The 15,181-nt window shown below is 39.6% G+C and overlaps 1 protein-coding gene across 1 annotated transcript; it reads left to right on the top strand.

Moving 5' to 3' along the window:
- Nucleotides 1-5,439: 5,439 nt before the first annotated feature.
- On the top strand, nucleotides 5,440-11,692 carry LOC149009843 (uncharacterized). Its single transcript, XM_089163126.1, has 2 exons — nucleotides 5,440-9,190; nucleotides 9,788-11,692. Exons 1-2 carry the CDS (start codon nucleotides 6,247-6,249, stop codon nucleotides 10,168-10,170), a joined length of 3,327 nt encoding a protein of 1,108 aa, XP_089019252.1. The 5' UTR covers nucleotides 5,440-6,246; the 3' UTR covers nucleotides 10,171-11,692.
- The last annotated feature ends 3,489 nt before the right edge of the window (nucleotides 11,693-15,181 follow it).

Raw genomic sequence — 15,181 nt, 5'->3', positions numbered from 1 at the left:
TTTTTTTTCTTTTTTTTTTTTGGTGGGGGCGGGGCCTAATACGGAACTGTATATGGTCCATTTTTGTCAGAAATGAACCATCCATTTTCCTCGACATCCAAAGGTTGAGTAATATTTAAAAAAGAGATTTTTTTTATTTAATTTATTTTGTACCATTGGATGTGACTGATGGACATGTGTCATTCATCCAGAGGAAAATGGATGATCCATTTCTTTGGTATAAAATTCTAGGTTAATATCCTCTTTGTTTACTTAAGAGCCTTTTTGGTTATCTGAATCCACGGATTTCACTTTTTTGCCTAAAAACGTGAATTAAACCATTATTGGGTATTGAGTAAAATCCATGGATTTTCACCTGAAGTATAAAATGGATGAAATTTGCGGATTTAAGCGGAGTAACCCTATGGAACTTTACGAACTTCGATAGATTTGAGGCTAACCAAACAATTAATTTTTGGAAGCATGAATCCGTAGATTTGAAATCTCATTTCATTTCAAAATTTTGAATTCATGTAACCAAGCATACCCTAAAGGCAATAGAGCTGTATCTCCTCTTAAGCTGGAGAACCATCTTAGTAAAAACATTGAAATAGGGAAATAGTGATTGATAGATTATTGAATCGATATGTTTGTTATGCTCAGAGAGGAGGAGAGCAGTAAAATGTACAATTGGTGCACAGAATCAGGAAGTAAAGGAGATCAATTCAACTTTTGGGACCTACAATCCAGGGGGTATGCATTTTCCAAATTAAAAAACTTCCTGCTTTTTTTAGTCTTCCCATGAGGCATCAGATGTAATGGCCTGGGCATTTTGAATTTCACTGAATTTTCTGACTTTCTGATCTGATACGGTTCTTCCGCAGAATCTGAAAAGAGAGATCAAAATGGAAGGCAAATTATATAGTTTATAATCACCAATACATTTCATTTCCTCACAGCTCACGAGGAAGACCCTTTCTGAAGCAACTTTTAATTCATCAATTAATTAAACAAGATCATTGACGTGTTTATCTATATAATATTCTAGAAAAGTTACTAAGAAATCTTTCTTATTTATTGCATATCATAATAATATTTTATAGAACTAGATAGAAAGGTTGGCCTACGTCTTTGAACATGGGTAACATGCTCCAAACTTTATCTTAGACTTCACAACAGTCACGTTCTATATTTTATTTCTCTCACTCACTCTCTGTGTGATGGCGATGGAGTTTAATGCCAAGAACCCTTCCAACCATTATACAAATCAAGTCATTAAAATATTTCTATACAATTAAAGAAATCAAAATCATTAATATACATACATAGATCTATACGTACGTACAGGTCATACACATGTATATATCTTCGAACGATTCAATTGACCAAATAACAATTTATGGTTGACCAATCGTGAGGTAAACACAAGTCTACAATCAAGTTAAAGGTCTCTCAAAATCTACATAGGAGCCGGGACCACAATATGTGTATATGGAGAGAGAACCAGCTTCAAATTTTTGCAATTTAGAAAGAAATGTAAAGAGGGCGGACCTCAAGGGAATGAGTAAGAGTATTCAACAATTTAGTGACTATAAGTTTGGGTTCGAAGAACTATCTCTTTCAAGTTCTAGTGGCAAATGCTAGTACATTAGATTTACACTTAAAAAGATGCGTAGATTGTGATAGTAACTTTGCCGGACCGTGGGGGAAAGGGGGCACAAAATGAACAAGATAAGGTGGGGATGAAACATGCCTTTGGAAAGTCTTATAAGATTTGATGTGGAAAGCACTATAGAGAGATTAAAAAGGGTCACAAAAAAGAAATTTAGTCCAACCCTTGTGGCCCTCTTCTTCTTTTTTTCTTGGCTATACTGTACAATTAAGTTTCAATTATAAATTTAAAATAATATACAAAGAGAATGGAGGAGCAACATCATATATATGTAAGCAATGTCGTCAGCTTACACTACCCTTGCAAGGTATCATGTGCATTGAGATTTCCTCTTTGATTTTTGAAGAGTATAAGTATCTTGTCTACATAGAATAAAGTGCATCCCACTAGCTAGCTATTGTTTAAAGGTTTTGGCTTAAATATGGGTCTTCTTATTTTATTCATAATTTCAAAGATTTTATGATTTAAATATTAGTTCTGATATTGAAGAAAATATCATGATGGAAAAGGTTTCCTTTTTATTTTTATTTATTTAGTTCTGATATCGAAGAAACTCATTCATTCAGGCAACTGAAACAAATACGTGGGGATCTCAATTGAGTCATCCAACCATGAAGTGGTAGAAGACTATGATGTCGAGCTTGGAATTGACAAGACCACTTCTACTAGTTTATTGACCACAACATTGTCCATTCTAGGAATATAAGTAAAACTATAGCTCACAAATTGAGAAGCCAAGAACACAACGTCAGAAATTAGCGGTTGGGTAGATAGCAGGCTAATCTTGCTACTGTCCACCAAGAGTGAAATTAAGTCGTCATTATCATCTTCAACCAACACATTGAGGTAGCCCTCCTCTAAGGCTTCCTTTAATGCTTCACGAATAGCTAAGGCCTGACCATCCAGAATGTCAAGGAAAGGTTTGGGAATCGATTTGGCAAGTAAATGATGACCACTATTGTTTCTAATAATATAACCAAGGCCAAACCTACCTGAGGATTTACTGAAGGCTGCATCGGTCTTTCAAGAAGCCAAGTGGAGAAGGGGTCCATTGGACTGATTCAAGACCCTCTTGTCCCCTTCTTGTTGTGCCTTCCACCCGCTCGCTACTCTCCATAAACTCCAAATATGCCATAATATGAAGGTAGCTAAGCACACTCTAATCTCTTTCCCTCTTCCTTCCCTGTAGCCGACAAGCCTTTCCATTGTAAAATCCATTCAGTAAGTGTCGTTCTTGAATCAAAACCAAAATTAATTGACAATAGCTACCAAACAATGTAGCTCGAGTGAAAGGTGAGTGAAGTAAACATGATTCATTGTCTCATTCATACCTCCACAGCAGCTGCAAATTGGGTCTATATTCATTTTTCTCGATTTTTAGATCTACTTACACCTTACGTGTTTTATTTTCTATGTTTTTCTTTTAATTAACTATTTTTTAAATATTGAAAACACAATATTATATAATATAAGGCAAGGTTAACGTTCCCACTTCAAAGGAATTCGAACTATGACATCCTACTGTCCTACTGGCTACTTGCCTACTTAGAAATATTAGATTTCTTACCCAATCACCCCTTGGATTAGTCCAAGTGTTTAATTTCTCTCTCTACAAACCCTGAAACTCCCTATTTTATTTATTGGAGATTCGAAACAGGCGTGGAAGAAACCCATTCCCCCTTGCTTCGCCTTGGTAAGTGGACGTCAGAGAACCCCACTCGAAACACAGACTGGCTTCTAAGAAGCAAGAGCTTTGATCTTCTCCTGGGTTTTTAATATAAGTTCTAAATGTCTTCTTGCTCAGGAAACGATCAAGAAGTTGATAATGACGAAAAATAAGCAATACCCAGCAACAACATTCAATTCAACTCTCTCAGATGATTCAGATCAGAAGCCCAACCCCTGTGCATAACCATCAAGCGCGCACTGTATCAGAGCATGGAAGCAGATGAAGATTCCAGCTCCACCATCACCATCACCACCACCACCGGTCACTGATCTTGAATGCTGAGTTGACCAAATGGGTTTATGGTGTCTTGATCTTACCAAGTCAAAAATGGTTGGCAAATTGTTAATCATCTCTCCTCACAACTGCGTGTAAGTGGGGGCCACGTACCTCCATTTCATTGAAACTTGAAATGAACCCTCACAGGTTGGATCATTCCTGAATGGTGGTGGGTGACCAGCCATCCATCATCCACCACCTTCACTTAAGTCAGCTCCCCTACCATGGACTGATGGACCCACCCACTACTGAAAACTTTTGGTTCTAGAAGCTCTTCTAATCCTCTGCAAGATGATGAGTTCTCTAATCTACTACAACTCTCCTAGCTCTACCTATTTAGGTAATTAGGTCTTATTCATCCTTGCTCCACCAACTGGTTCAGCTAAACATCAGCTGATTCAACTTAGAATATTCTCATGTGGGTTTCCTAGTCATCTATGGCTTCCTTGTGCTTGTGGGTTGAGGTTTTAAATCCATGGAAACATAAATCAAATTTTTAATAACACTTACTAGTATCATTAATATAATCGAATTCATACCCTTTACTTCTTCACCTTGTATTTTGTAAGATTGTTATTATACAACACAGTCAAATTTTCTCATTCCTATGATTGGGTTTAAGAGATTGTACATGAGTAATCTGCTTGTCACTTTGCATTTGCGTCAAGAAATTATGTAAAATGCTGACATGTGTTGATCAATGATGACATAATATTATCTAATTTTTAAATGACATTGAAAATAATTTTCTAATTTTAAAATATAGTTTAATAGTTAAACAATAAATGCTACAGAGAGATTATTTACTTGGTCAAAATATGTAAGATGATTGCTTAATAGTTTAGTTCTTGTGGAAATGTTCTCTATTTCGGAGCATAGTTTCTATGGTTGCGTGAGGTTTAGAGTTAATCGAGGCTTACCCATTTTTATTCAATATATTTTCTGTATAGAACTAAGAGAAAAACGTATGCTTTGGCTTTGAGATGGCAAAAATGCTCTTTAATAAAGAGAATATCCCAAAGGAGTGGCATCTACCTCTTTCATGATATTTAGCTGATATTTAGCTAACAGATTTGGCCATCAAGGCAGCCTTTATGCAAGATGTAATCATAAGAAAAAAACCAAATTATGTATACACCTCCAAAGTTATAAACTATTGCAAGCATGGTCTTCTGTTTCAAATTTTATACCATTTATATTTTTACATGTTTGAATCGACAATTCTTTTTGTGTAAATTTGCCTTGTTAATTTGTTATTGAAGTTAGAATACTATAAGCTAATTTATGAGATGGTATATAAGATTTGAAACATCAAGAAATGTTTTTAATGAACAAGTGTAAATATCGCCATTGATCTAGTATAAACTATTTGGGTTAGGGTTTGTGGGGACATGCATGAAGGTCAACCGTTCCCAAACTTCACACCTCACAAGTTCACAGGGTCACTGATCACACACCATGACTACTGGAGATGCATGCGAAAGACAACTTTTTTTGGAAACGCACTTCTTTAAAAATAGTACAACGCTGGTCCGTTCAACCAAGGGCATTCCCGTCCCGCGGCGCCCGTGGGTCCCGCGCTCCTTCCCGCAACCCCCGGTCCCCCCTTGGGGTCGCTTGTGCGATGGTAGCACGAAAGGCGGAGAAGGTGTAGACCTGCCATCCGACTCTGCCGTATAGGCGTACTAGTCAAGCTCGACGCAGAATAACTTGTACCCAAAGTTGGAGTTGTTCCATGCGAAAGACAACTGAGTGACCCAGATCGAGTTTATCTCGAAAATGACTTCTATTCATAGATATACTCACCTTTTGGAAGCACTATAGAATAGAAAATAACTTTAAACAGCAAGCTAGAGAATCATAGCAGGGTGGAAAGCATGCTATTGCTTTGTCAGCCATTAGAGAGAGCTTGAGCATGGAGTTACCTTCCCTTTCCCGTCACTCGTATTCAAATAAAATATTCCCCCAAAAAAATAATTTTTTCTGTTGATAAGGAAGACCTCACCTGGGTTTGTGTGTACTTTTTTTCTTTTTGGTGATTAAGAGAAGACAGGAAACCTGTGATTCATTGAACGGAGTTTCTACTGAGAAAGAACGAAATGTTCAAGTTCGGTTTCGATGTTTGAGTCTGTCCCTCGAAAAGATAGATTTTGCTACTCAAATTTTTGCCCGGAAAATCAAATCTTTCATTGTATTGGAGCACTATTTTGGAGAAAGGTCAATTGGGTCTGCTTCGTTTGCTCGTGCTTTTCATGGTTTTGATCCCTGGAGCAGTTCGATGTGAGAGAATTTCTCTGGGCTGTTTCAATAGGTATGTAAACTGGTTCTTTGGGTCCCTTGAACGATTGAACTTTTATTTTCTGTCTCTTAAGTGATTTGAATACATTCGGCCTTGAAGAACTTGAACACTTGTTTTGGATAAGAACTTCAATAGAAACAGAAGGGGTTCAGTCAATGATGGGTCTTGTTTTCTACTACGAAGTAGGGGTTGTTCGGTGAACGTCGAAGCAGACGCGTTGTCTCCATCAACTAGGCTTGTTTCAGCTCTTTGTTTTCGGTTCTTTGTTTTACTTTGAGACTGACCATTAGAATGCTGTGGGTCTATGAATTGGAGAGAGTTTTGGTTGTGGGTTTTACAGGGTATGTTGTTCTGTTAGCTCTTCTCCTGCCTTATGGTTCCGAAGGGTTAAACGCAGAGGGACAACTTCTCCTGTCACTGAAGAATAGTCTTCATGACGACTTCAATTTTCTGGGTAGTTGGAATTCTGGTGACCAGACACCATGTGGATGGAGGGGTGTGAATTGCACACTTGATTATGATCCAGTTGTGTGGTCTCTAAATATAAGTAACTTGAATCTCTCAGGAAGCCTTTCATCGAGTATTGGTGGTTTGGTCCACTTGATTTACCTGGATGTGTCGTATAATCGTCTGTCTGGAAGCATACCCAAAGAGATTGGAAATTGTTCGATGTTACAAGAACTTCTTTTGAACAACAATCAGTTTGAAGGCAACATTCCAGTTGAGTTTGGTAGTCTATCTAATTTAGTAACTTTAAATATATGCAATAACAAATTGTCCGGACCTCCTCCAGAAGCACTTGGGAACCTTTCTGCCTTGCAAGAATTTGTGGCTTTCTCTAACAATCTGACAGGCCCGTTGCCTCGTTCTCTTGGGAATCTAAAGAGATTGAAAATTTTTCGAGCAGGTCAGAATGCGATTTCTGGAAGCCTACCAGCTGAGATTGGCGGATGTGAGAGCTTGGAAGTACTGGGTCTTGCCCAGAACTCTTTGGGAGGTGAAATACCCAAAGGGATTGGAATGCTTGGGAACTTGACTGATCTGATCCTTTGGGAAAATCAGCTGTCTGGGGTTATTCCAAAGGAGATTGGGAACTGTACGAACCTCGGGATTCTTGCTCTGTATGCAAATAATCTTGTAGGTGAGATCCCTGTTGAGATTGGAAACCTGAAAAATCTAGGGAGATTATACCTCTACAGGAATGGGTTGAATGGGACAATTCCAAAGGAGGTTGGGAATCTTTCTTTGGCAACAGAAATTGACTTCTCAGAGAACTATTTGACAGGGGAGATACCAATTGAGTTCAGCAAGATAAAGGGTTTAAGCTTACTTTACCTCTTCCAGAATCAGCTTACAGGTGTTATCCCTGACGAGCTTAGCAGCTTGGTGAATTTGACCAAGCTTGATCTTTCTATTAACAACCTCTCAGGTCCTATTCCTGTTGGATTTCAATATTTCACTGAACTACTCCAGTTGCAGCTCTTTGACAACTTGCTGAGTGGTGGCATTCCTCAAGGGCTCGGAGTTTATAGCAGACTTTGGGTGGTTGATTTTTCAGATAACCAGCTAACAGGACGAATACCTCGTCATCTTTGTAAACATTCTAACTTGATTTTGTTGAATCTAGGTACAAATATGCTGACTGGATATGTCCCTACAGGAGTTAGAAACTGCAAATCATTGGTGCAACTTCGCCTTACAGGAAACAAGCTTAGAGGGAATCTTCCTTCTGACTTGTGTAAATTGGTCAATCTCTCCACAATTGAGTTGGACTCGAATAATTTTAGTGGGCCTATTCCACCTGAGATTGGAAACTGCAAAACATTGCAAAGGCTTCATCTATCAGATAATTACTTCACGTCTGAGTTACCAAGAGAGATAGGTAATCTTTCTCAGTTGGTTATCTTGAATGTCTCATCAAATATGCTCACTGGGAGAGTTCCACTGGAGATAATCAATTGCAAAATGCTTCAACGACTTGATCTAAGCCAGAACAGCTTCATGGGTTCTCTGCCACATGAACTTGGAACTCTTTCACAGTTGGAAATTCTCAATCTTTCAGACAATAAACTTTCAGGGGATATTCCTGCAGCATTGGGGAATCTATCCCACCTGACTGAGTTGCAAATGGGTGGTAACACCTTTTCTGGTGGGATACCACCAGAGTTTGGTGAGCTTGCCAGCCTGCAGATTGCTATGAATCTTAGTTATAATAATCTTTCTGAGACAATCCCACCAGAGCTTGGGAATCTCATTTTACTGGAATTCCTCCTCCTGAATGACAATCAGTTGACTGGTGAAGTTCCTGACACATTTGGAAATCTGTCAAGTTTACTAGTGTGCAATGTTTCTTACAATGACCTAACTGGAAGTTTACCTTCAATTCCGTTGTTCAAGAGCATGGATGTCAGCAACTTCATTGGCAACAAAGGGCTATGTGGGGGTTCTCTTGGTGACTGCTGTTCATCTCCATCTCCACCCTCTTACCAGCCAACATCAAAAGGGGTAGATGCTCATGTGGCTAAAATTATTGCAATAATTGCAGCTGTTGTGGGTGGGGTTTCTCTAATTCTAATTGTTATCATAATATACTTCATGAGGCGTCCAGTTGAGACCATTGCTCCTTTTCAAGATAACGAACCATCTTCTCCTGTTTCAGACATGTACTTTTCCCCAAAGGAAGGATTCACTTTCCAAGATCTGCTTGAAGCTACAAATAATTTTGATGACAGTTTTGTTATTGGAAGGGGGGCTTGTGGGACTGTATATAGGACTGTCATGCCATCTGGACAGATCATTGCTGTGAAAAAGCTTGCATCTAATAGAGAGGGAAACAATGTTGACAACAGCTTCCGTGCTGAGATTTTAACACTGGGAAAGGTTAGGCATCGGAATATTGTAAAGTTGTATGGTTTCTGCTATCACCAGGGTTCTAATCTTCTTCTCTATGAGTACATGGCTAATGGCAGCCTTGGTGAATTGCTTCATGGAGAATCTTGTGGGCTGGACTGGCAGACACGGTTCATGATTGCTCTTGGAGCTGCACAGGGCCTTTCCTACTTGCATCATGATTGTAAACCTAAGATCATTCACCGAGACATAAAGTCAAACAACATTTTACTCGATGATTGTTTTGAAGCTCATGTTGGGGATTTTGGGTTGGCTAAGGTGATCGACATGCCGCAATCCAAAACAATGTCTGCAGTTGCAGGATCATATGGTTATATTGCCCCCGGTAAGCTTTTCTCTCTCTCTCTGAGCATTTGTTAGTGCATCCCACTGAAGCCATTTACTCAAGAGCCTTTGGACATTGCCTGAGTTCTCTTCTGTACTTTATCCTTCCTAGTTTTTCACTGCATCCTCATCTTTTTACATAGAGCTTCTCAGTATGACACTTCTTAACTGCCCAACATTCTCCCATATACATTATTGCTGGTTACAAGAGCAGTGTAGAACTTTCCATTAAATTTTAAAGGATTACATCACACAGTACCCCTGAATGCTTAACTATATTCTTAACACTGCTAAATAGGGTATGGAAACAGGATTGTAAACTAGCTTGAGGGACCAATTTTCACTGGTGTATCCTTCCATCCTTCATTTTAAGATCCAAGTCTGGAAATTAGATGCTCAACTCATATCTGACTTTTGCAAAATCCAATTGGTAGCTTTTGCCTAGACTGATTTTAGAGATTGAACAATGCTATTTTTACATATTCTGCAAAACATTTTGATTTCTCAGCCAAGTTTTTACATGTTTTGTTGTTCCATATAGAATCACAATCAGAATTCAGGCCTCATAATTGATGATCTTCTTTTTTTTGGCTGTCAGAATATGCATACACTATGAAAGTCACAGAAAAATGTGACATTTATAGTTATGGGGTTGTGCTATTGGAGTTGCTCACTGGCAGGACACCAGTACAACCACTAGACCAGGGAGGTGACCTTGTAACCTGGGTAAGAAATTATATCCAGAACCATTCTTTGACATCTGGCATACTTGATGCTCGTGTAAATTTAGAAGACAAGACTACTGTTGATCACATGATTACTGTCTTAAAAATTGCTTTACAATGCACAACTACATCACCTTTCGACCGCCCCACAATGCGAGAGGTTGTGCTGCTGCTCATTGAGTCCAATGAACTAGAAGGAAAATTCATTTCTTCTCCAGTTCACGATATTTTCCCATCAAAAGGTAACCCCTTATGATTGTATCTTATGCACTCAGTAAAGAAAATGATTTTTAATTCGTCTCTGATTTCTCCTTGTATTATTTGCATTAGTAAATTGATAAAGTTGTGTACATTATCTTCCATAGATAATGTTTTAGTCACCTCTGTTTGTGAGCTTTAGTGGGTAATCACTGTTGCTCAGATTATATATCATATCTGTATCACCATCTCAAAGAATGCAATGGAAATTATGATCAGCTTGTTTTCTCTGTGCCATTTCTATTCTATTCAAGGTTTTAGATTTGATAAGTGTATAAAACACATACACACATAAACTGATTTCTTAGTCATATAGGGGTCCCAAGGCACCAACTCCTAGCATTATCCAGAGAGCCACCGTGACCACCTTTAAAGATTTTGATGAGGTGTCATTTCACCCATGCCTAAAAAAATTGCCTGACAATAGACACTGCCTTGATAACCAAGGTTAAGTGTGAGATTAATGTGATAAATGAGACATAGTACGAAAGGTGTGATAAGTTTATCAAGACTTCCATGAATGACATAGATCGGATATAGGAAAAAGTATCATTATTTTGTTTCTTAATGGGAGGCATCAAATCAGATTTAGAAAAAGTGATACTAAGTTTCTAGCTGACATCTGGTGCCACAAGATCAAATTTGAGAGACATCAAAGAGTTTCGGCAATGCCCGAATGGTGCAATGTTTGACACTCATCAGGGGTAATCATGTGGTGCCTTTATGACATTTTTCATGGGTATACTCAATAGTTGCAGTTGATTACTGGGCTCAATATTGCTTTCGTTCTGCTTTCATCCAGTAGGGTCTTGAGTTATGAACCTGAAACTGTCCAGCTTGGTTGGATTTCTATTGATTGAGTTTCATTGATCGAAAACCTGGAGAGATTGCCACAAGACTGCTGTTCTAATTGTGAAGTTGAAGAAGATATGAGCTTTCCTTAATTATGATTGCATCTTGGTAATTTACATAAGGCCCTTGCTTTCTTAATTTAATTCTTCTCATTTCCACCAGACTGAACCTCTTGGTTGTATGTTCAAAACCTTAAAACATCCTCTGCTGCTTAGGCTGGGTACATTTTCCCCTCCTTGACCCTGCAATAGCAGGAACCTTGTGCAGTGAGATGCTCTTTGTTTTTTCTTCTGTTTTCCTTTCCAAGCATGATCCTACTGGTTCAAGTATTGAAAGAACCGCCACTGCTTTCTTTGATTTGAATTTATCCACTCAGGTGGAAGCATAGCAACCCAAAAGCAGGGTCTTGTGACACTTGGTTGCGTTATTTTCTTACTGCAACATTGTCCATAAACCACATTAATGCTCCTGCTTTTTGAGTTTTTCACAAGGCTTCACCATGCAGAGTTTGGGGTGATTCACTCGAGCATCCAATGCTTCTTTTCCTGGTCAATTGACATTTGTGTGCCCCAACTTCAGGCTGTTTAGGGAAGGTCATGATCCACTTTATGTCACTGCTGGTAGCATTTCCTTAACCCACCTTGGTACTAGGAGGAAGCAGAGGTAGAGAGAGAGAGAGGGGGGGTTGGGGGGGGGGGGGGGGGATGGGCTTCTGACCTTACCATCCGAGAACCGTTTTGGTTTTCTGTTGCCACCAGCAACTGGTAATCTGTGATCACTGTTAAGCCTTCAACCACTAAGCAATGGACTTCCAGGTCTAATCCATGAGCCTTACATTGATGGATGAGAACCCATCTTGACCTGCTGAGCCAATGCCTTGTTATTCTAAGCAACTTTGTTACACTCAGGACTGTGTCTATGGTGTTACACTTTGCCTTTGTGGAAAGTTAGGTGGAGACTGGAGTTTCATGTTAGAAAAAGCCCTTCATCAGATTTGAAACATTGACTGACACTATGTGAGAGTTAAGGCTGCACTCATGCTATGCATCATGAAGGAGGGAGCTCCATGTGCTTGGGAGCACATTGATGACTCACTCATGAGTCAGTGTAATGACATTGCTCACTCAATCATAGCGGCAGTTTATTTCCAGTCTGAATGAAAGGTAAGATGCAGAGCTTCTCCAAGCCAGACTAGTTGAGAAACTAGTATCCAGTATCCCAGCCTAGAGGAGGCGACGAGAACGTTCAAGTAATTCCACCATATCCTCCACAACACAGGTGATTTGCAAGCAACTCTGTGACGCACATCCCTCAATAACGGGAAGGTATCTAGTTCCAGTAGACTGCCAGCCAGTAGTACCTGCAGTCAGAAAGCCAAAAGCCACCCTTTTAGTGACTTGGGAAGGGAATTTCCAAGTAAGGGAGGTTGTTCCCATGTTTCAGAGCACTAGCTTCAATGAGCTTTGCTACCATCCAAGCCTGTTCTCTATGCTGGAAACGTTGGTGAGCTTCTAGGTGTGAACCAGCGTAAGCGAGCAGAAGTCGATCGGTGGCTTAGTGTGACTTATGCTTTATGCTTGAAAGTTGGGGAGCTGCTCATAACAGCCTACTACTGCTTCTTGCGCAGCTTCCTAGCTGGATTTGGAACCCACACAAAGAGAACTCCACCATTCAAAGCATCACAATTAGTTGAATGAGCAATAAAGTGTGGGATTTATGGGGAGATGCACTAAAGTCCCCAACATGTCAAATTTTCTGCTTAGATTCTTAATAGATATTTAAGGAAGATGAGCAGGCTGAGCACCCTCACTGTATATCCATTTGGGAAATCTGGAGCTGCACCTCCCATTTGTCAGTGGGACAGAAGAAAGTAGGTTCTGTAATTGTATAAGTGGAGAGAAGCCACTCCACCTCTTTCTGTTTCTGTTGTCTTTGTGGAGGTGTGGAAGAAGTTCAGCATTGCCAATATAATGGGCTAGAGCTGCAATATTATCCTGTTTCCTTTGGTTCAGTTGTTTTAGCAGAGTACGCAGATGGGATGCATTGTTTTGGGGCTTTTTGCCATTAAAGTTCAAAATCTTGGCATGTGAACAGTAGGCTGAACAGCTGTTATGATTTATATTTGTAAGATTCAGAATCCCTGCCACACATCAGCGGAAGAATCCAGACCAGCCACATAAGTTAAAGTCTCAGAAGAGAAGCTGAATATGGTCCAACTTATGACGAGTTGATCTTTGCAGATCCATTCGGTGTGAGTAGGGTTGGGTGTTTCAGCTACTGATTCTGTTGTAGTGATGGTTTCTGCAGACACAGGGTGGTACCTTGAATATATCCAAGCAAGTCTTGACTATGGTGGAGGGGGAATAATTGAGTTTTCCAGGGAGAAAATTATCAGATGAAGCTTCAGGGTTTGGTGATGTTGGAAAGCTGGGTTAAACTCATGAACATCAAGAAACTCATGCAGGGAATGTGAACCAACGGTTAATGTTTTCATTTGATCAGTGGGTGTTTGGTTATGCTTAGAACACCATCTGGAACGTAGCAGTCAAAGCTTTAGGGTTGAGAGATCCTGTATTTATGCAGTCAATAGATTCTGCTATCGGCTGCTCAAACTGGGGATCTATAGCCCTACCTGTCATGATCCAAAGTAAATTAGGGGAATGAAAACTGCATGAACATTTTGCTGCTTCTACAGAACATTTGCTCTACTTCCTAAAAACTCTGTTCTGATGGGAATGGACAGCCATCATTCTTCTTGCCATCATCATCATATAGCATGTTGAAGTTACTTTTTGCTGGTGTGACTGCTCAAGAGACCACATGCAGATTTGTACATGTACAAACCAAGACATCCCGATGTTCAACCTCTCACATTCATTATGAAACTTAAAACTGTGAATGCTTGGAGACCATTGGAATGGTTCAGTTTACCTTTTTTCTTCGAAGGGTGGTTGGGGTCCAAAGCAATTGTATCCACATTTGTTTGTCTCCTCCTTTTTAAACATTAGTCAACCTTTCTGTGATCAATAATGACATTTGATGCCTACAGCTGAAAATAACATTTTACTCCCAAGTCATGTTTAGTAGGGCTTCAGTGGTAATCACAGATCATTGGTGGCAAGTGGCCACCGTTCTTTATCCTCTCTCCTCACTTTCAAACCCGTCTCCCCTCCTACCTCTATCCTATTCTCCTGCATTTATTCATGGTGCGAGGCTTTCTAGTGTAAACTGTAAACCTTCCTTTCTGTCTTTCTTCTCCATTATTTGTTGCCCATTTGTAGAATATACAGGGAGGCAGCACAGAATGAAGATTCAAAATATCCCAGAAGAAAGAGCATCACGTTGAAGAAATAAAATGACTAACCAGAAAGCAGACCAGCATGTGACCACAAATAAGGTTTTGATTCATGATAACAAGATTCCATTTGTAAGTCTGGATCATTTTGTCATTAGCTTGGAAATGGAAAGTGAAAACACAATCAGGAGCAGCAACTTGGAACTCCTTTCAGATATGGGTTATCAAACTTGTTGGGGGGAGAGGACTATGGGAGGGGCCAAGTGTTCTTGCTGCAGGGCAAGGGCTGGGGAAGGGATTTAAGATGTTTTGAAGCATGGATGGAGTTGGGTGGCTGTGGAGTAACAAAGATCAGGGCCATGGAGGTTGGAACCCACAGCTATAACTCCAGAATCTACTGTAGTGACTGTGAGGATCCAAAGTCAGGAGAGACAGAACTAGCAGCATTCAGTGGTGATGGTGATGATATTGTTGCTGCTGCTATAGGAGACTAGGAGGTGGTTGGGTTTGGTGAAGTTTTTGAAGTAGAAAGTTTGTTTCAGGGAGGCAACAGTTCTCTCCAAGTATTTCCAATCATAGAGGAGGGTTACTTGTTCAAATGGAAGTGTGATGAGTACTGGGAAAGAACAACTTGCACTTTGTTCAGTCAATGAAGTAAATCATATTGCTTAGCTGATAACGATGGTTTTGCTTTACCTTTTTTACATTTTCTTTGATGCTTCTATTCTAAATCATTAAAGCTAAAAAGGGTTTGCTCCTGGTAGCAATTTATACTCATTCTAGGCAAATTTCTTGAGTGGCTGAAAACGGCTAGAAAAGGAAGAGAAAAGAAGTACAAGAAGAAAAGCGCACGAACAAGATG

Source organism: Hakea prostrata, chromosome 7 (genome assembly GCF_041222555.1).
Source record: "Hakea prostrata isolate BN-2017 chromosome 7, UWA_Hpros_2, whole genome shotgun sequence".
In the NCBI taxonomy this organism is placed as follows: domain Eukaryota; kingdom Viridiplantae; phylum Streptophyta; class Magnoliopsida; order Proteales; family Proteaceae; genus Hakea; species Hakea prostrata.
The sequence above is the reverse complement of the archived record's forward strand: the minus strand, read 5'-3'. Positions and strand labels throughout refer to the sequence as shown.